The 22,557-nt window shown below is 42.0% G+C and overlaps 1 protein-coding gene across 6 annotated transcripts in view; it reads right to left on the bottom strand.

The window, feature by feature from the left end:
• Window positions 1-7,178, bottom strand: part of ZCCHC2 (zinc finger CCHC-type containing 2) — a 29,873-nt gene extending 22,695 nt beyond the window's left edge. For 3 of the 6 annotated variants that reach the window (XM_078393395.1, XM_078393397.1, XM_078393396.1), the window contains exons 1-3: window positions 5,878-7,076; window positions 2,986-3,091; window positions 2,221-2,255 (exon numbers count right to left, since the gene is read on the bottom strand). In XM_078393395.1, coding sequence (XP_078249521.1) covers window positions 2,221-2,255; window positions 2,986-3,091; window positions 5,878-6,936 — 1,200 coding nt within the window. In that variant the 5' untranslated portion in view covers window positions 6,937-7,076. Of the gene's footprint in view, window positions 1-2,220; window positions 2,256-2,985; window positions 3,092-5,877 lie in introns of all 6 variants that reach the window. The other 3 variants (XM_072998534.2, XM_078393399.1, XM_078393400.1) reach the window with 2 other exon arrangements.
• Window positions 7,179-22,557: the final 15,379 nt, after the last annotated feature.

Below are 22,557 nucleotides of genomic sequence, written 5' to 3'. Positions count from 1 at the left end.
AGAGGATTTTAACCAGTTTGGATGCTTCTATTTCTTTTTGTCTGTGCTCTAATTATTTTTCACCTGGTTTTAAATTTCACCTGATTTTAAATTTCTGTTTTTATTTGATTTTTATTATTGAAAATCAACTTGAGTGCCATTTCTGACAGATATATGAATTTCACAAATTAATAAGTCTATCAGCATAAAACACCTAACTGTATTAGTTTTAAACTGATTTTCAGCTGATGTACCAAAGGAATCGCATTACCCATATGACAAGCAAAGCAAAAAAGCAAAGCAAAGCGTGCTGCTTATATACCGCCCCATAGAGCTTCAAGCACTCTCTGGGCGGTTTACAATTTAATTGTGCAGGCTACACATTGCCCCCCCAGCGAGCTGGGTACTCATTTTACCGACCTCGGAAGGATAGAAGGCTGAGTCAACCTTGAGCCGGCTACCTGGGATTTGAACCCCAGGTCGTGAGCACAGTTTTAGCTGCAGTACAGCATTTTAACGACTGTGCCACGAGGCTCCTATCCAAATCTGAGTTGATTTGTTCCAAGCATTTTAGGAAGAGTTGATGAGTCCCAAGCATTTTAGAAAGACTAGGTTAAAAACTATTCTTGCCTTGTAACTCTAAAAGACACTGGCACACTGCACAGAATTGGACAGATGTTAAGAGACTTGCAGGATTTTTGTGAGAATAAAATCTTTCTAAGTTCAATAAAAGAGAGCAGATACTGACAAACATTAATAAGAGTTTAATGTGAGTTTCAATTTAACCTGCACAGTCAAAAGGTAAATTTATAACTTCATATTGACTACTGATATTAATTTGGATTATTGTGTATATTTGTGTTTTTATTTCACACTGCCCTTACAACTTAAGAAAAACTCCTATACTCAAATATTTCTTAGGGATAATCATATAAAACATTAATTTAGTTCTAGAGCAGAACTAATTTGGGTTTTGATAGATTTTCAGAATCAACCCTACATACCGCCCAGAGACCTTTGGGTAGTGTGGGCGGCATATTAAATAAATAAATACAACAAACAAGACCTAAGGTATACTACCTTTTAAGAGCGCATGACAGAAGACAGAAGAGCACCATTCATATAGAAGCACAGCTATATAGTCATAGGATGTCCCAGTAAATAATGAAAAAAATCTTTCTTGTTCATCCTGAGCTCTTTGTATAGATGCCTATAACGCTTTTTACACAATAATTCTATTGTAAGTCTCCCTGCCTTATTCATGGAATTTTACAGGGTGGGTAAGGGACGGGCAAAATATGTTTTATTTTGTTTGCAATCCTCCTGCATTTTTCAATTGCTTCTTCAATCTCTCATTTTACTATGAACAAACCCATTAAGGAAGAAACAAGAAATAATGCAATTTACCTAGCAGTAATGGAAACCATCTATCTGGAGCAGGGGAAAATTCCTCCTTGTTCTCATATGTACAAAGGAGAAATATCAATGCATTTCTTTTCACCATCAGACAGAAGATTTCTTCTGCCAGGACACTAAGTTTTTTGTGTTATCCTTGTGTACTCTTCCCTTTATAAGTCAATATTGGAAACCAACTTTTATGCTGTATTCACATGTAGATATTACTCTGCGGGGTGAGGAGAGGATGGGAAAATGTCTCAAAATCACACATTCTTTGTCAGAATGCCATTATTTCTAAGTGAATCCTAATCAAATTTCAACAGCACATATGTACTGATACTAAGGATAACCACAGACTAAAGCTATTTCAAACCATGATTAAGAAGAAGCCCCGAGTCAGCCTTAATCAGTTAACATTAATGGTGTCAGTCTAACAAAAAAAGGAATCCCGAAGGGCACCACAAAATTTCATAGTCATTCATTATCTTTTAAAAGCACTTCAAAGCATTTAATTACCATGGGTCAATCTGGCCTATGGAAGTTTTGCAAGAAGCAAATGCAGATCTGCTTGCAGCTTGTGAATTTAACAAACTGGACAAATAAGCAGTGATGTGTAATTTCTGGGTGGAAAGACAAATCTTTGCCTACTGTTTTAAATAACTGAGATCTGATTTAATATGTTTGACTTATATCTCATGAAAAAATCAGCAAGCCATTTTAACTTTACATGTTGTATGAATACCTGAACAATCTTCAGAATAGGCAAATGTAGCTGAACTGATCTATTTGCAAAATATATCAATTGTATATTATTCAGGTGCAATACTATACCTGCTTATCTGATACTAAGCCCAATGAACTAGGAGTGGGATTTCTTTCTGAGCAAACAAGCACAGAATTGCACTGTTAATCTGGCTTGAATGTTACAGCTGAACAAAAGCAAATATGTTACTGGAGTGCTTGGAAATGGCTTACATTATTTAGGGGGAAATCTAATAAATTTGTGAAAACAGATTTTACAAGGGCTGAGCAGTTGCGTGTGTGGTCATTAAAACCCACAACCTGAAAAAAGAATAATTGTAACCAGAATTTTGACTGGTATTTTAGCCATTCCACCTTCCCAATTTGCCTTGTTATACAAAATCAATACATCAAAAAAATGTTTTATGAAGCCTATACAGAGTTAAAAACTTCTATGTCTCCTGTTAAAAAGTACAACAGTGGAAAGGTTTCAATTTCAGCATTGCAAATGATTGTAACAGGAAGTCCAAAGGTTTTAAAAAGTATTAGCGTGGGAAGTGGGTTATTACTTTCACCTGCACAGCTGAGCTTCTTGCATACCTTTGCATGCAGCTGTAACACAATTACCAGCCTTCCCCTCAGCTCTGAAGTTGAGGATATGGTTGGCATCACATTCACAACTGCTTGGATTATTTTATCCACTTCTGGATCTTCAAGATTAGGAGGAATTCTGAGTGATCCTTAGGCACACCTGAAGCTGGTGTGACACTTGCCATAGTAAGGATACTTGTTAGTCTCTAAAGCACATAACATTGAGTAAAATGCTAAATATTTAGTTTGTCAATATGTAAGATTTCACCTACATACCTTCTTGCTGTGGTCTGTGGGAGGCTATCATAGATTTATCATGAGATGCTGCCCTTTGTTCAAGTAAACTGCCCTCATTTCTTGGCATACAATGATGGGGGAAGTTCTACATGGAGGGGGGAAGGATTAAAATGTGAAACAGAAATATAATCACATTTAGCAATACAAGTATCTAACAGTGGAGAGGCAATAATAAATAATGTATATGTGAAAAGATATTGCAAAATGTTCTCTATGCAACTTATCTCTACTTAAAAATACAATTGAGGTGCATTGATAAAGCTCAAACATGCACCAGACGAGACATTTTAAAAATGTTAATACATTTTTTAGAACAACCCAAACACTCACAGTCTTACTGTGATCTAAGACTTCATAGTTGAGCCCACTATCTGACAACAATATTCTTTTTGCTACAACAGACTAACATTTATCAATAAATTAACCAGGGATTCCTTTACCCACTAACCATTATTGTTTTTCACAGTGCATAGCTTCAATGGAAAAGATCTGAATACAAAACAATGTCATTACTAGGTGTGAAATACCACACTGACTCACATAATTGCAATTTCTGTCTACTAAGCAACTTTCTTTATTTTATATAAATGTATACAAATTTGCCACAGCATCTCACTCTTACGTCTTAATCTATGAAGGTAAAGGTAAAGATTCCCCTTGACATTTAGTCCAGTTGTGTCCAACTCTAGGGGGCAGAACTCATCCCCGTTTCCAAGCCACAGAGCCAGAGTTTGTCCGAAGACAGTTTCCATGGTCATGTGGCTAGCGCGACTAGACACGGAATGCCATTACCTTCCTACTGAGGTGGTACCTATTTATCTATTCACATTTTTACATGCTTTCAAACTGCTAGGTTGGCAGGAGAACTGCTACATTGGCAGGACAACTAACATTAAAATATAGCAGTTAGTCTTTAAGGTGCCACAATATTTTGTCTTTTTCTTTCTTTTCTTTTTTGTCTGATATGCTAGAACAGACTAACATGGTTACATCTAGATCTACTCTTAAAAACTTTTTTTAGACAACATTGCATTCTGGTGTAACCTGTAAATCTTTATTTAGCTTTCAGTTCAGGGATGGGCAAACTGCAGCCCATAAGCCGCATGCAGCCCTGGGCATGGGCCCCACCCCCTTCACTGGGAAAGTACATATTTGATGCAGGGTCAACCTAATGAAACACAATAGGAGTTGATTCAGGAGAAAAATGGTAATATATTAAACTAATCTACATTTTCATTACCATAAAAGTTGATGATGACTGTTAGCTTAAATGGGTTCTTCATTCCTTCCCTCTATCTTTTCTTTTCAGTTCACTCACATTTATGAAGAACAGGTTTATCAACAGCCATCAATTAAACAGAATATCTATGGTTATAGGCAGTGTATTTCTGAGCATTACTTGTTGAGGAAAGAAGGAATCCAATTCTCAACACCATACGTGTCTGTGGGCTATTACAGAGGCTCGAATGGACAAATGGCAATTTCCAAAGGTTCAGGGGCCAAACCCCTGGCTCCCCATCCCCAAAATGTCTCTTTCCTTTTTCCTCAAAAAAAGCCCTCTATTTCCACTTTTTTTACATAAAGAGGGGAAAGCAGGCAGTGCCCTCAAACACAGCAAAATTGCTCCCGTGCTCCTTAGAAAGCACAAAGAGCATTTCTGAGGAAAAGAAGCAGTGGGCCACACTTTGCCTGGTCTTGCTGTAAAGTTAGGTACCAACGGAAACTGGATGATGAATTAGATGGATCTTTAGTTTAATCCCAGAAGGCTCTTCTTCTGTTCTCCTGTGTTCCAGACACAGCTAAGAAATTCTTTTCTATTTGAGCTTGTAACTAAAATACCATCATGGCGGCACTTCCTTGCACTCAGCAATGGAATAGGGCTTGTTTTAAATAAACAAAAATTTAATGGGTTAATATTGCAAGTGTGCCTCACTGCTTTTCAAAGCAACCCTGAAACACTGATTTTTACATGTTTTTTCCTTGAGAGCAAAGCATTACAAGTAATAGGTAAACTGTATCACATTTTTGGAAGAAAAATAACAAAGAACAATATGATGTCTGACAGCTTCCTCTAGTTAAACTGTTGCTTTTTAAACAACTAGCAAAATATTTTAAGAAACATTTTCAAACCCTACATCTATTCCCAGAAGACCAACCACTGCCTTAGTAAACAAAGTCAGTAAGTGGCTACCAAACTTCTTAAAAATTTTGGCTCTAAGTCTAGTGTCCATATTCAAAATATTCACACTTCACCTTTCTACTTGACTGCAGGTTTTCTCAGGCAGCTAAAAATCAGTTAAACTACCCAGAAAATATTTTACTGAGAAAGTTCCATCTATTAGTCCACAGTGATGTCATTTTGGAACAAATAACATTATTTTTAAAGAGATATAACCTATCAAAGGAAATGATCACTGCAAATACTTGTACTTCCGGGTGTATTCCCCCCCTCCATATCTTTCAAGGGCTCGAGGTTTTACAGCAAAAAGACACACTTTGTAACTAAAACATCTTTTCATTTCAGGTGCCACAAAGCACACATATTCTACTCCCCCCTATTACCTAAACCATAAGGGTGCTAGACCATGGCTGTCTCCCAAATTAATTAGACACCTCTCCTGCCCACTAAAACCTTGCCTAGCAATTCGTATGAGAGGATCACTTCGTAAAAAGGGTGGCGGACTGGGTGGGCCTTTGGCAGCTGATCCATGGTATCATCTCACACGAGACGGATCTTCCAGGGGCCGCCCACGGCAAGGGACACAGAGGCGGCCGGAGGAAGACCTCTGCTCATGGCGTATGGATTTAACCCAAAGGCCGGCAGGGGCTGCGGAAGCGGAAAACGGCAGCTTCCCGGGATGAGCTCCTTACCCGGTTCCCATGGCAAGCAAGCCCGTCCGCCTCCTCGGTGTCCCGGCAGAGGGCCCTCCGCAGCCGGTCCAAGTGTTCCCTGAGAGTGACCCTCTGGTGGAAGGAGAAGGCGGGGTGCAGGGAAGCCATGGTGAAGAGTAGCAGGAGCTCCTCTTGGGCCACCAGCCCCAGGCCCTCTTCCACCGCCCGAGGCCCAGCCAGGGCCACCGCCTCGTCCTCGACTTCCCGCCCGGCCCGCAGAGGGCCGACGGGCCGGCAGTATTGCAGGATGGCGTCTATCTGGGGCAGGAGGCGGTGCAAACGTCCCGCCGCTTCGCGGTTCTCGGATCCCAGGAGCGCCAAATAAACGATGAGCTTGGAGCGCACGACCGGGTCGCGGAAATCGCTGCCGCCCGCCGGCGGGAGAGGAACGGCGGCGGCGGCAAGGGCAGGGGGCGAAGCAGCAGCAGCGGGAGGGGAAGAAGGTGGTGGCGGCGGCGGCGCTGCGAGGAGCTGCTGCGGCTGGCCGGCGGGGCCGGGGGGAGCGGGGCTGCTTCCCGCCGGGGCGGCAACGGCGGCGGCGGCGTCGACGACGACTCCTCCCGCTCCGGCCGCTGCCCCGGCGACGCCGTTGGCTTTGACCTCCGAGTCCCGCAGGCAGTGGTAGTCCTTGCGGGCCAGCTCCTCCAGGCAGGAGCCCAGGAAGCGCAGCTCCAGAGGGTTGAGGAGGTCCAGCAACCCCACGGCGAACTCCAGCCGCTGAGCCGAGCCCAGCGTCAGGCCGAACCACTCGTAGACGGCTTCGCGGGCGCCTCCGGCCGAGCAGCCGCAGAGGCAGCGCAGCACGGGAGATGGTGGTGGCGGGCCGCCGCCTCCGCCGCCACGAACACCCCCAGAAGGGACCGCCGTCCCCGGCCCGGCCTCACTTCGGCGTGGGTGGCTGGCCCCGCCGCCGCCGCCGCCTTCCCTCAGGGCAACTCCTCCAGCCGCCGCCGCCGCCTCATCTTCCTCCTCCCCGGCCTTCTGGCTCATGGTCTGCCGCTGCCGGGGCTGCTTCACCGGTAGCTTCATCTTCAGCATCCTCAGGATGAAGTGAGCCGGAGGAGGAGGAGGAGGAGGAGGAGGGAGGAAACGGGGCGGGCCCAGCGCCGCCGCCGCCGCCGTCAAGAGTCGCCGCCGCCGCCGCCGCGCATCGCCCTGCCTCCTCCCACCTCCTTCCTCTCGACGAGGGAACACTGACAGGCGCCGAGGAAAGGCAGGGGCGCGCCTCTCCCTGCAACGGCACTCGCTGAGGAGGAAGAGGCGGCGGCGGCGGCCGCCGCTCTACCTTCTCCCGGCTGCTGAGGGAGCGCGTGAAGACCCGCGTGCTTCGGGAGGGGGGGGGTGGCCGGCAGGACGCGCGAACGGAAGAGGGGGAGGGGGGATGGTGCCAGATTCGAACGCGCAAGTCACGAATGCTCTTTTCCTCTTTCTCCTCCAGCCCCGCCCCCTTGCCGCTTTGAGCGGCGCGAGCCGAAGTGGGTGAAGAAGGGAGGGGGAAAAGGGAGAAGAGACAGAGAAAAACAGGAGAGGGCGGGACAGAAGCAGAACGTTTGGTGGCAGCCAATCAACGGGCAGTTTGCTGAGTCGCGTCACCTCAGTGTTCGGAGAGCCTCTGGCAACCTCTCGGCTCCGTTGGGGAGCTTCCCGCTGGGTCTTAGAGAGCGTGCGGACGGGGGTGAAGACATGCATCGCTTTAGGCGGGGGACAAAGGGACATGCAGACCACCGTTCAAACGTGTACAAATCGAAGGGTATAGTTCCGTGCCTATTTGGTTGGGGACCATAGTGGCGTGGTGCTCAGTATTGGAAGTGCAGGAACTCATAAGGACAGTTCCCGTAGCCACACCAACCCAATAAGAGTCAGAAAATGCTGGCGGATGGATTGGACCGTATGAACAAACGAGAAGCAGGTCTTTTGTACAGTTAATGGCTTCTGATTGCCCATTCACAGTCGAGCCACTCCTCAAATACTTTGCATTGCACTGGGAATAATACCTTGGAACGATGTAATGCTAAGAAAATCAGTTTGTCAGCTACTGTAAAGTTAGACTTAAAGGGAAGAGAGAAGCCTGAGCAGGTGGTGGATGGTGTTCAAATCGCTGCTCCTCAGAAAGTATTTCGTCCTGTGAGCCCTGCCTCTACTACACCACGGGTGTGTGTGTGTGTGTGTACTAAGTGATCAGTAGCATTTCCTTCTGAGTAAGGAGATAAACGATAGCATAGTAAGTACTGTACATTCCACATTGTTGTATTTATAAACACAATTGCAAAATAAACCAGTTAATGCCAGAATGCTAGAAGCTTCAGAAAAACAGCATTAGCACTTGATGTAGTATTGACTGTGTATATATGTATTATAGCAAAAACAAAACTTTTTTTGGAAGATAGAAGATGAACAAGTTTTATTTGTGGAGTGGGTCTTTTGCAGGCTGCTGACCCCTTCAGATGGAGGGAGTATGATTTTCTTGATCACAACTTATTGCTGAGCCAAGATGGCTGCAGGGCGCTGATTCGTGTGAAAAGTAATTTGATGCTTAATCATGCTTACAGTGTTTAAGGTGGGCTCATAGAATTTAGATATTGTTTCCCAAAGCAAGGAAAGCCTGTTCCTCCTCAACACCATAAGCTTCTGTAGGTTGGTTCAGGTGCCCTGAAAGCAGGTAGGTGTCTAACCATGCTGGGCACATGGGGGTGCACATAAGGCCCATGCAACGCACGCGCGTGCGCACACACACACACACACACACACACACACACACACACACACACACACACACACACACACACACACACACACACACCACAGTTACAGCCTACATACCAACTACCAAGCTCTAATGGCCATGTAGAACTTTTATCTGTGTAACTGGGTATGATTGTTTCTCTCCACAACTGGAGTGGCCTTGGGCTAATCTGGTTAAATGTTCTTACTCCAGAGTAAGTCAAGTAGGCCTAGTGGATTATAAGGTGCAAAAAGAGGTAAATTCCTCCCTCCCATCATCATTTGTCCCATTTCTTGGATCAAAGGAGGCAAAACAGTTCCCTTGGCACCAGTGGAATCTCACAATTTTTAGCCCCAAGCGCAAGGGGCTTGAATTTAAGAAGGGGGGAAGGGTTGCTCAAGTAAAGGTTTGCAGCTTCTCCATCCATGTGCAGTGGTCTCAATTTGTATTTGGCTCCTGTGTGCTTTCTAAGAAAGGAACTGAGGCTAAGCTGCCTCCTAGGTATTGATATACCATATAGTGTAGGCCTTAGCTATTCAGAGTAGCATCTAATTATGCTGTTTTATCCCTGTATTGAAATAGCATCATTCCTACACATGAGAAATAAGAGCTGAGTTGGATCAGCAAATCCCCACTTAGCTGGGCTCTTCTGCAGTGGTAGGTTTTCAAATATCCAGATATTTAACTCTTAATAATAAAGAGTACAAGTGTACAAGGAAAATGCCCGGATGTGTTGAAGCAGGATACAAATTGCACAATTCTTAATGGATCTTAGGAAAATCCCTCTACAAAGTTTCCCTTGACTCTGTATATATGTAGTATATTACATGCAAATTATCCTTCCTCTAATAAAATATTCTCTGCCAGCCTGTATTGTTATGATATGTATTAAACTTGGAGGATCATGTTAATTCTCAAAAGACTTGAGTTTCTGTAAATCTTTTCAGTGATTTGATGCATTGTGTCTTTAAATAAGAGACCAAAAAAATCTATGCCAAGTAGATGTATGTAGTTATTGGATCATAGTGATTGCTTGTATTCCTTTGTGCAGTGAAAGGTTATAGCAACTAATTCCAAGCATGATTAGAGGTTATTTCCACAGGAATTGCTAGGTGAAAGATCAAAGAAGTATGGCTTAAATCCAGTGCATAACAACATTCCTTTCATTAAATCGCAAGACAGATAACTTTGGGTACAACTCAGCAACTTTATTTGGGAGGTTATTTGGGAAGATTTGGGGCTTTTAAAAAAGTTATGAGGACTGATTTACTAATACATGGCATGTAAAAAGTAACATAATGGCCCAAATCCTGTTTTTCAGGCCCACCAGCATGATATCTCAGCCCGTACAGTATTGGCATAGGTACAGCAAATCAATCCAGAATAACCTGGTAGGGGGCCTGATGACAGCATACCTATGTGTGACATGCAACTAGCTAAAACAAGATTTCAGTTGCATGGAACTTTTGTGAAGAGGGGAAATCAATATAGTGTCTGTGTACCCTGCCTCTGCACCTGTCTGATTTCCATGTATTTGACGTATAATCAGAATAGGGTGCAGAGATATACAGAAAGATCAGGGAGAAAGTTAAATAACAACAAGCTATAATCTTAGACAGATTGACTAGGGACTAAATTCCATTTAATTTAGTGGTGGTTTGAGGAAATATTTACAGGATTCTACTGCTAGTTGATGTTTACAAGGATATGGGGAAATAATCTCGATATAAAAAGACATGAGTAGGTAACTGGTTAGTCTTGCAGCCAGGAACAACCTTGCAGATGTAGGACATCACAGTTCAAAGAAAGTCATTTTCACCAGGTTCCATCCATGAAATGTTGTGAAGGTGGGACATTTGAGAAGAGTCTCCAGCAAAGATTTCAGGGCTAGAAAAAGGACACAGAGATAGCCATGTTGGCCATAAGAAAAATTCCAAAATTGGTATTGTGACAGAGTCTTTCTTGGACCAAAGAAAGGCACCAAAATGTGTGCGATATTTTGCATGCTCTGGTTGTCAGCAGGAAATACTGTATGTGGAGGCGGGAAAGGGGAGGGGTAAAGACTTCGTGTTAAAGGCATGCAATCTGCAAATGGTCTCATGAGGACAATGAAGAGGAAGGTCTTCTGGCTCTCAAATGAGCTAATCAAGTGATGCAATGGTGTTAGGTTTCACCTGGAGCAAATCATATTAGATCCTTTCTTGGGAGTAGGGAAAGCAAAAATCAGACAACCAATATGAAGATACAAAATGCAAAACCATCTGCATCCTTTTCAAAGTTTGCAGGCTCCCATTGCAGTGGAAAGCAATACATTAATTGGGCAGTCTTGATACTGGTGAAGCTAGAGGATTTTTAGATACTGAATTAAGGAAAGGCAGTAGCAGCCAAGCCGGGTCAATTTTATCTTTCATGGGGGAGTAACTCTCAGAGAATAAAGCTTGGGGTAATATAAAATAACCCTTCATCAACCTGAACTGTTAAATTCTCCTCACTATTCTGTGCTTACAGTGGATTTTGGTGTTTTTTATGCTATGTCTGGTTTTATTTTGCTTGCTGTTTTTATGTAAACTGCTCAGAAGGGCATAGAAGTACCATAAATAAAAAAAAATCCACAAAAATCATTGGTAACAATGGTGAAGATGAGAAAAAACATACAAAATCTTTGTTAAGTCTACTACTAGGCCAACCAAAGAGGCAGAAGAATGTGTACAAGCCTTGAAATTTCCTGGATCTCTTTATCATACAATATTTTCCACCACCAGAGGAAAAGTCAACTGCTAGAGTACATGAATACTAGATTAAATGCCCCCATCCCCAGACTCTTCCCAACTGGCTTTTTGCCTGTTTTGTTTTTCTTGCCTGAAAAGAGATCTCAAAAGCTTACACCCATTTTAGTGCCTTTTTGTTTTGCCTAATAAAAGTACGATCACCTCTTGGAAAAAGGTTCTTCAGGGAGCCAGATCCAAATCAATGAGCTTTTAAAAGCAAACAGCACAGTGGCATATTAATTCTCATTGATCTTGTAAAGGGCTTAGAAGGGAAAAGGAATGTGGGAGGAAAGAGATGGCAATATTTTCACTGGGAATTGGCAAGGAAAAAAAAGGAGCAGACACATGCAGAGAAAGGGAAAGGAAACTTAAAACGGCTATAGTTAAGGTAGAAAGTGAAACTCTCAGCTGTTTGTGCTGGAAGACTTGGATACAGTACTTGGCTTAAAATCCACGCCCATCTGATTCCCGGCCCATAAAAGTAAGCAATCAGCATTTATACAGACTAATCTGATGTATGTGGCTGCAATCCTGGCTCATCAGTGGGTTTGCTGAGGAATAAATTCAGTACAAATCAGTGAGATTCACGTCTCGGTGTGGTTTGCCACACACCAAATATAGCCCCAATAAGCAATCTTACACTATTGCTGAGTTTACTGATAAGAACCACACAGTGAAAAGCAATCTGGTGAAAATGATTGTAAATGGGAGCAAGAAAGAAGGAGTTGGAGATTAATACTGAAATCTTATTCAGATATCAAGTGAACAGGTACTAAACTTGGGTAAACGGCACCATCAGCCATCCTATAAGGTGACATTGTTGACCTGGGTTTTCTTTTTCTCCTCTTGTGACTAGTGAGACAAAAAGGAAACAAAAGTGATCCATGAACTAAAGCTATTTTCAATTCCATTACCCATTTTAAGAGGAGGTAGCCATATTTGTCTCTGCAAGCATATCAGGCAAAATCCAAGGAAGCAAAGCAAAACAATGACAAAAGGTCATTGTCCTGTTTCTTTTGATCCCTTTAATTTCAAAGGGTTTGTAATCCAAACATGGCTGGGGAGATGGATAAGTGACAACTAAGGAAAATGTGTGCAACTGTGGACTTGTTAAGTGAGAGTCTCCCTTACAAGTAGGAGGAGACAGAGATTCTTGGTTTTTATAGCATTTATACCACCACCCCATTACAAGATAGCATATATAGCCATTTTTAAAAACCACCAAGGCAGGTCCTTTCTTCATGTTTACAGGCTAAACAGATAAGGCATAAAAGGAAAAGGGCTTGGGGAGGGAAGAGGAAAGAAAGCAGCTAGTTAATTGTTTCAGTATCACTTGAGTGTCAGCTGATTTAAGACAGAACAGAAGTTAAAAATTTCTTACTCCTTGGATTAAACCCAAAAAAGCTTTTGAGATCTAATATTCAGCACATGAAACTGGTTGGCAGGTAATTACTCAGGAACTGCCCCAAACTTTCCAACTCTTCTGCTTTTAAAAGTACTCAATCAGTCTATCTAAGAACATCAGAAACTTTATTTAATAAACCCACTTAAGCTACAGCACACATTTTTAGCTATGATCTATTACTTTCTTATACTTTTCTCTAAAGAAAATACTCAATACAAAATAATTATCGAGAGCCTTGCTTTGGCCATTATCTGAGGCAGGTGCAAATTCATGGTGAAAGATTCCTATTGCACCCGGATCAGTTCAACGTGATTGAACCACAACTTTTTAACAAAAGTACTTGATTCACTCTCTCATGGATCAAATTTCAGTTTTTATTCATGTACTTATTTGGAACAAAACTATACTCAGCACAAGATGAATCTAGACTGATTTCAATAGACAACTTATTTGGTTCTGCATAAAAATCTATGAATAAAAAAGGTACTTTTAAAACTATCTTTTCTGTGTGCTTATCTTACCTAAATAAGAGTAGAATTAAGGATTAAATAAAATACTAGATTAAATATTTAAAAGGTCAAGAATTAAGGTGACGGCTGTACTGATAATTATGCTCCTTTTCATTAATAATTTCATTCTCTTTTAATTCAAACAGGCCCTTTTGTAGCCATCAGTGGCATAGGTCAAGCCATTTGAATTTGGCCATCAGCAGTAGAGCAGGCCTCCTGTTCAGGCTACAGAGACATCTTTAAGAGCTGAGTCTATGCAAATTAACCTGATCATCTTGCACAGAGGCTTTGCGTAGTGATTTTGCTGTGAAAAAAAATATTGTACCACAAACATAATCCATGAAAGACTAAGGAGTGTTGTGTTACGGTTACTGGGCAATTGTTTTGATTTGCTCTGAGCTCAGTACAAACTGATCATCGACACCAGTTCAAACAAAGGAGCTATAGAAAGCCGTAAGAAGAGGTAGGGGTGGCTAAGGGACAGGACTATAAATCAAAGCAACAGTCTTGCACAGGGCAGCATCCTGTCACTGTTACTTTTTAACATTTATATAAATGATCGACCAACATTCTCATACTCGCAAGAGTTTCATCTGTTGGTTGTTTGGGTTTTTTCGGGCTCTTTGGCCGTGTTCTGAAGGTTGTTCTTCCTAACGTTTCGCCAGTCTCTGTGGCCGGCATCTTCAGAGGACAGCAACCTGGCCAAAGAGCCTGAAAAACCCAGAACAACCATTAGATCCCGGCTGTGAAAGCCTTCGCAAATATAGTTTCATCTGTGCTCATGATCTTGCCTTGACAGTCCAGGGGGAAACCTCTGAGGCCATCAAGCACCAGCTAACTTCTGCTTTAGAAGGTATTTGCTTATACTATAAATGCAACCAGCTGAAACAAAACACTTTAAAAATATAGGCTTGTGCCTTCCACTTTCAGAACAGAGAAGCAGAGAGGAAGCTCGGAGTTAGCAAAAGGTTTTGAGTGTCACTGTGAATTGAATCCTGACCTATTGTCTGAACACCGAATAGAAAGTTGCTGCCAGAAACAACATACTTAGGAAAGTGGCTGGATCTGACTGAAACATGCACTTAAAACAATAAGAACAACAGATTTCTCCCTATGCTACTCCACAGCAGAATACTATAGTACCACATGGTATAAATCAGTACATGCCAAACAAGTGGATGTAGCTCTTAATGAATCGTGCAGGATCTAGCTAATGGCTGAGATAATGCTATTGAAGTAGCCTGCTTCTGGTCAAAAATAGTCATTTGACATTTTAATTGGTTTTTAATATTACCTATATTTCATATGCATCCATAATTTAAAATTGTGCAACATTCTGATACGAATAAAGAAAAGTGAAAAAAATGATATATGATTTTTTTGGGGTGGAATAGGACTATTTTTATTTTGAAAATGTACAGGCTAAATTATTTAATTTTTAGATTGTTATATACTTGAATGGCTGGTAGAATCAGACATGGTTGAAGTACAATGGTAGATACTTCTTGAACTTCTCACATATCTCAAAAAAATTAGGAAAAGGCTGTGTTTATAACAAACTAGCAAAGCTATATGGAAGTCTATGCTAGGTTGGCAACTTTAACATAACATTCCAATTACTAGAACAGAGAAATGGTGAGAAGAACTGAGGGATGAGTTAACAAGTGACATGACTGCGGAATTTGTGGGCTTAGATGGAGAAATACTTAAAAGGCTAGAATTTAGAATTATTAGATTGTTACTGGTTCTACATACTGTGCCCCTATATAATTTTTATCTAAAATAAATTTATTTTTAAATTGTTTTAGGTACCTGGGTGAATCCTAAAATTGGCCACATGTTCTGACTTCAACTACCCTGTTTTCCTGAAAATAAAGACAGGGACTTATATTAATTTTTGCTCCAAAAATGCATTAGGGATTATTTTCAGGGGATATTTTTTAATGTACAACAATCTACATTTATTCAAATACAGTAATGCCATCTTCTGGTTGCTGCACAGTGGTGGAGGGCAGGGTTTCACTTAACTAGGGTTTATTTTTGGGATAGGGCTTATATTACGAGCATCCTGAAAAATCCCACTAGGGCTTATTTTCAGGTTAGGTCTTATTTTGGGGCAAACAGGGTAATACTGCCAAGTCTATAAAAGAACAGGATCCTGTGACTCCCTAAAAAAAGTAGCTGTAAGCATCAGGTAGGGTTAGGACCTGTTAGAAATATTAAAAACACAACTCTCCATTTGATCCCTAGCAGTCCTGAACCACTGGAATATGTAAAAGAACATAACAAATTACAAATTGAACCCAACCCCCTGCTCAGTCCAGCAATACCATTAAACATTTACTCTAATTGAAAATTTCCTCATACAATTACATTTAAATCATGAAACTGGAAATTTACACAGAGCAGCAGACAATGTTTACTTATTAAATAAGATAAAATATGATTAACTAGAAGTAAATTGTTGCCACAAAGCTGAGAAGGTAAATTTATTTATTTGTTTGTTTATCTTGTATTTCTTCCAAGAGGACCCAAGGTCTGTGGCCAAATTGCTATACTTAAATAGATAAAATTAACACAAAAACAAAACACAACACAATAATGTTGTTATTTTCTGTTTTGGTTTTTCTGGCTATGGTTACACAAACTGACATAGGCATACTTGGGTATATTTGTTATTAAGGAAAGCAACTTCTGTTGAGGTGAGTGTGTAATTCAGAGACAAAGTACAGTATTGAAAGGGCATAGTGTATGTGCTTCGGCAGAGCTGGGAAACTTGTGACACTGGTGGCATATACTGTGTCTGAGTGGAATCCTGTACTTCTGATAGATTAAACTGGAAGTCCCAGAACCAAATGCCACTCCAAAAACAGGAAGCTGTAGGAGATCAAACCATGGATTTCTATGACGGAAGGGGAAAAAGACTTGCCTCAGTTCTTTCTCAAATTAGCAACTGTGTAATTGAAACAAAACAAACACACCCCAAGTTTCTGCCCCTAGCTGTACTACCTGCACACTGATAGACAATAAACACAATACACAGGGACTCTCGCTGGAGACCAAGATCATTCACGCTCTTTAATTTCTGATCACTTTTACTTTACTTTAATTAGATCTATACCCCGCCCCTCTAGACCAGGTCTACTCGGGGCGGCTTACATACATAAAAACATTACAAACAAAGTCTTAAAGCATTAAAAACATTAAAATATCAAAATTTTAACAATTATATAAAAGCCTTGCCAAGATACAAAGATTAAAGAAAAGGTGAAGACCGTTTAATTGACATGGATAGGTGTGAGATCTGGCCAGTAAAAGAAAGCTGATAAGAAAAAAATGATTTGTTTGAAATATGGTGCTGGAGGAGAGCTTTGCAAATGCCCTGGACTGCCAAAAAGATGAACAAATGGGTTCTAGATAAAATCAAGCCCTAACTATCTCTGGAGGCAAAAATGTTGAAATGGAGGCTTTTTTATTTCAGGTACATCATGAGAAAGCAGGATTCTGTGGAAAAGATAATAATGCTGGGAAAGGTGGAAGGCAACAGGAAAAGAGGAGGATCAAATATGAGATGGACTGACTCCCTAAAAGAGTCCACAGGCTTGATTCTGCAAGACGTGAGCAGAGTGGCTGAGAGGGCATTTTGGAGAGTGTTTATTCATAGGGTCACGAAATTGGAGACCAACAGGGAGTATTCTGTGCTGCTGATCCTTTCTTTGTGTAGCTGGTTTGTCTGTCAGAAAGAAATAGGGTTGGTGGACTATCAAAGATACCCATTTAGTCTGTTTTGAGGCTGATGATCAGCACAGATTATCTAGTTTTTTCTTCTTCTGGAGGAATAAAAGTAATATAGAGACTCCTCTTGTTTGTTACTCTTTTAAGTAGGACATCAGCTAATCTGTTTCTACTCTAGCCTCACTTTCTAACAGTAGTTTTGTACCTTCCTTTCCAGCTTTCACATTGATTTATTAAAAGTTGCCCCTGGAAGTGGAATTAAAGACACAAATCCCATCAAAATTGTTATTAAAATGCAATTAAAACCACAGTCTCACTATGGTAAGAGGAGGATGCAGGAACTTACAAAAACACTTAATTTTTCTAAGACAGATAATATGACTTAATCAAAGGCTCTTCATTATATTTGTAAGGCTGTAATCTAAAACAGTTAAAAATACTATACTATCTTTTAGAAACAATAAAAATGTTTGGTTTTATTAGCAACACACTAGTAGTAAAGTGAAGTGTAGAAAGTAATTATACTGTACATATATTACAATGAGCAAGATCAATATTAAAGCATTAAAGCAAAATGTTTCAGTTTCTTTAATATGAACCAAAGCCTACTGTAATTACAACATAGTCTGTTAATATATGAGAAATAAATTACTGTAAATTAAATGTTAAAATAACTTGGGTTGAATCCAATTGTTAATCGAAGCTAGAGCTGGTCTACAGAGTCAATGGGACTTTCATAATTACTGATCACATTTATGAGTAGGCCTGCTTTAGTTGGGCCTAAACAATGGATTTAGCCCTTTATACATAAAGGCTGGAATCCTGTTCATGCAGCTACACCATGTAACTATCAGCAGTCATTTTTTTGGAAATGAGAGACTTCCTCAGCACATAGCAGCCCTATGACAAAAGGATTGCCACAGGACCTTCAGGGCAGTGGGCTGGAAATGTTTATTCCTTTAAAAATTGCCGCAGTTGATGACATCAGTCATATGCTGCATAACTGCATGAACACGATTTTGCCCTTTATAAAACTAATTAAAACTACATACAAAAACTATGCATACATTTATATGATATTTTTACATCTCATATTTCGATTAATTATACATAGGATGAGTTTTTATATAGTGTAACTGGTATGATTTACCTTAGATTTCATATGGTACTCTATTGCAGTGTAAGAAGGAATGAAAGCCTGCTGAAAGGACAGAGAGTGAGCCATCCCCTCAGACACCAACTGCGGAAGGTTTTGAAACAGTCTACACCTGGGGTCTCAAACATGTGGCCTGGGGGCCATTTGCAGCCCGCCGGATGATAGTTTGTGGCCCCTGCCTTGCCTGCCCCACATGTCCTCTACTGTCAAGAGTCAGAAAAAGCCTCCCCTCACTCGCTGGCTCTCTCCCAAGACAGTGCCTCTTGCACCCTCCATCCGGAACTGCAGCCTGTCTGCCAGCCCGCCTGAGTGTGCCTTTTTTTGAGGGGGGGGCTCAGAGGAAGGTTGCTGGACCTCCGTGTGTGTGTGTGTGTATGCGCGCGCGCGTGCACGCTCGTGTGCGTGTGTGCATGCATGCGTGCACCTGTGGGACCCCCGCCCCATTCTGTTTAATTTTGCAGGTACTGATGGGGGCTTTTCTCCTTTGGCAAGGTGATTCTGTGAGGCTTTAAAAAAAATTATGTCGTGCCCTCCTCCCCCCCTGCTAGGTGGTCGCCGGCACTCCCTCCCTTCTCTGCTTCTTTGTCCTGCTGCTGCTGCTGCTGGTGGTAGTGAAGAAGTTGTGGCTGGTGACGACACCTTGCACGCTCCTCCTCATCCTCCTCAAAGCCCCAGCTGGGCTAAGGAAACTCCTGGGCGGTTTCCTCGGGCTCTTGCTCCACTTGGCAGAAAATCTGATGCGACCCAGCCTCACCCAGACTCTGCCTCCAGTGGCCCCCAGGTAAATTGTGTTTGAGACCCCTGGTCTACACCCTATTACCAGTAGTCGAACAGTAAGAGATGCAGGAGAAAAAGAGCGGGAAAGGGAAGGAAGAGGCTGAGGCCCCAAAAGAAGAGGCTTTTCTGGTGACAGAGATGGAGGAAGATATAAAAAGAGAGAGAGACTGGGTGGAAGAGGTAGAGCAAGAGGAGGAAGAAGGAGGAGGAGGGACAGAAATGGAGGATCCCTGGAAAAAAAAAAGAAAATTAAGATGAAATTACTTTTAGAAGAGATAGAGAGAAGAATACAGTGTAAGAAACCATACCTACTTGATAATGATAAGGACAAGAAAGGTGCCGACATATTTAAGAGTGAGCAAAAGGGAGTCTCTGTCCAGTTAGAGGGAATTTAACCAACAGAATGGACCATGAAGGAGGAAGATCGCTGGAGGAAGGGAAGCCGGACCGGGATGAAACACCTACTGGTACCAGCGACTCTGACCAAGGGAGAATGGGCTCGAGATCCGTGTTGTGGCACCATCGGCTCCAGTTTGTGGAAACCACTTTGGAAACCGATCAACGGAGAGCATTTTGGGGTGAACCCTCGGTGAAGTCTTTCTATATGCCTGGGTTTAAAGGCAGTCTGGACTATAGACACATGTTAGAAGGCCACATTGGTCCAATAGAAGTCTGTTATGCCCAGTTGGGATTCAGTAAAAGTTTGAGCAATTCGAAGAAGTGTCACCCTTTATTGGAGAATAAAGAAAGTAGTGCCTGAACTTGAACCCACTCACATGCAGCCATAACAGCCATTCTCCAAATCCATTTGTACTAGCTTAATCATTCAGGAAAATTTGGGCTCATTGATAAATCAACTGCAGTGGGTAAATTGTTTATTTTATGTTTTAATCAAAACAATAAATCCTTCTAAGTAATTGGGCAGTACAGATTTTGAAGCTGTAAGAACAATGTGCAGCCTATAGCAGCAATGGCGAACCTATGGCATGCGTGCCACAGCTGGCACGCAGAGTCCTCTCTGTGGACACACGAGCCATAAGTCACAGGATCACTGCCCCTGGCAGCCAAAACTGAGGAGGTGGCTGCAGCTGTGGTGCTAGCGCCTTGACAGGCAATGGGCCGTGATCTGGAGCAGCTGGCGCTGGTGGCAGTGGGCCAGCTGACATATAGGCTCAGTTGGGCACAACTGGAGGCAGATCCGGAGTGGGGTCTGGAGGACCCTCCATGCCCAGGATTCCCCCTTCCACTGCCACTTCCATTTCTGCCACTGCCACCGCCCACCACCTGCTGTTTTTTTTTTCCCTTTTTTTCTCAGTTTGGACACTCTGGATCAAAAAAGTTCACCATCACTGGTCTATAGTTTATCATTCATGACTTGCAATAAGAGTATGCTTTTCTGTTCAGTCCTGGGTGTTCCTATATGATGATGATGATGATGATGATGATGATGATGATGATGATGATGATGATGATGATGATGATGATGATGATGATGATGACAGCATACCTTGATTTTTATTTAAATAAAAAGACTGTTATCTATAAAAAGAATGCCCCAAAGTATTGTAAGCAGTGTAATATTTTTACTCTTTCATTTTAAAAAAAGCTAGAATGGAGGATATTTACTCTAGTTTTCTTTTTACGTATTGTAATGCACCGCTTTGCATTTGAATATGGTTTGCTGAGCCAGAACTGAGAATACAGTACATAGATAGCCAATTAAGTCTGGCACATCCCCTGAATACATGCATAGTAATAACTCAAGAACAATGTTTTCCTTAATTTCTGTCCTAGGTTTTTCGCTTAACTGGTGAGCTTTTCCCACTGTGGCTAAAGGAAGTCAGGCAAATCCACTCAAAATCGCCGCTGAGCAATGTCTGTCAGGCACCTGCATTCAAGCTGTCTGCAGTATAAACACAAACAGCTATTTACTGTTTGAAGAGCTGTCAACAAACCATATCAAGAGCTGCTGTATAGCATACATTATTGCCTTGCTGGAATTGCATTTATATCATTACAGTTGTGAGCCATATGGCTGAGAGGACTGTCACAGGATTAACTTAACTTTGTGCAATTAAATCTATATATATTTGCATATGAATCTAATAATTTTGGATCGCTATCCGAAAAAGAAAACCTCCTATCCTGTGGCCACTGTATAATTAAAATACTAATTGTACTTCTGTGAGAATGATTTTTGGTTTTGGTTTTGAGAGAGAGCAAATGTGCTAGAAGCAAAGTTTTGTTAACATTAATGCAAACCCCTGCACAGCTTGGAACCTTAATACCTATTGGAATGGCTTGTCCCATATGAGTCCCATGCCAAATGAGGTCATCCAGAACTGCCCTTCAAAAGGTCCAGTTTGAATGTACGTGGAAAAATACCTTTTTATGTTCCTGCCCCTCTGCTTTGGCATTCTCTTCCTGAGTCCCTGTAAAGCAGGCTTGTCCAACCTGCAGCCCGAGGGCCGTATGCGGCCCAGGTCAGCTCGTAATGCGGCCAAGTGCAATTTTTTATTTTTAAAGAACTTCCAAAGTTTCAAGTTACACTGCCGGCGCTTGCGGTCAGAATGCGACCGGGGCACGTCACAACAGTAGAGGGGGAGAGAGGGAAGGAAGGAAGGAGTGGGAGGGGAGGGGACGGGGGGCTGCATGACTGCATTGCGCCATCCCCGTCAATAAGTGGACCCCCTCCCGGCCCCATAAAGCCTCCGGAGTCGAAGCTGGCAGCCTCTGCTATCTGAGATCGCAGCTGCCGGTAAGCGCACTTGGAGCAGGGCTGCAGAGGACGGCTAGGGCTGCCCCCCCATGCAGCCCAAACCAAATGTATGTGCGGCCCAAACCAAATTTTCATCTTCTAATGTGGCCCAGGGAAGGTGAAAGGTTGGACCCCCCTGCTGTAAAGCATGACATCCATGCAGGGATTCAGATGGTGATGTAAAATGGAGTTGTTTGGGGGAGCCTTTGGATTTTAGGAAATGGCTATTTTATTACTTACGTGGCAAGCATTCATTATACGGTGATGTTTGTAAAAATAAAATTGTCTACAATTGTTGATAATTTTATTGCATCTTATAATTTTTGTTAAAGTTTTTGATTGTTGTGTGTATTATATACGTAATGATTTTGTCACGTGCACCATTCTGGGTGTCTTCAGAGAGAGGAGCAGCATATTAATGGAATAAATAAATATGAATTTTAGTTTCCCATTGCTGTTGCAGAATCCGCAAAGAACTAAATAAGAATTCAGCAAAAGATTTTTGAATTTTTTTTTCCACCACAGCTGCAGGAATTCCTCAAGCTAGAATTCTGGTAGTTTTAGAGAGAGAGAAAATCAAAGATTTCAGAGATTTTCCATACACATACCTGTTGTTTGCAAAGGCCCTCTCTGCAGTGATGGCCATGAAAGCAAGGAGAAAGACGCGAGCAGAGCTTTCTGCGCTCCATGACAACTGGCAAGCATTACGGGGTGTTAGTCTCTATGTTCATTATGTTTTGTAGTGTGTGCCTCTCAAAAACTACATTAGAAAATATTCCATAACTCTCTCAGTGCAGCTTATTGGGAGGAAGGTGGAATCCTGATAAGT

Source organism: Pogona vitticeps, chromosome 4 (genome assembly GCF_051106095.1).
Source record: "Pogona vitticeps strain Pit_001003342236 chromosome 4, PviZW2.1, whole genome shotgun sequence".
In the NCBI taxonomy this organism is placed as follows: Eukaryota; Metazoa; Chordata; class Lepidosauria; order Squamata; family Agamidae; genus Pogona; species Pogona vitticeps.
This window is presented reverse-complemented; position numbering and strand designations above follow the sequence as displayed.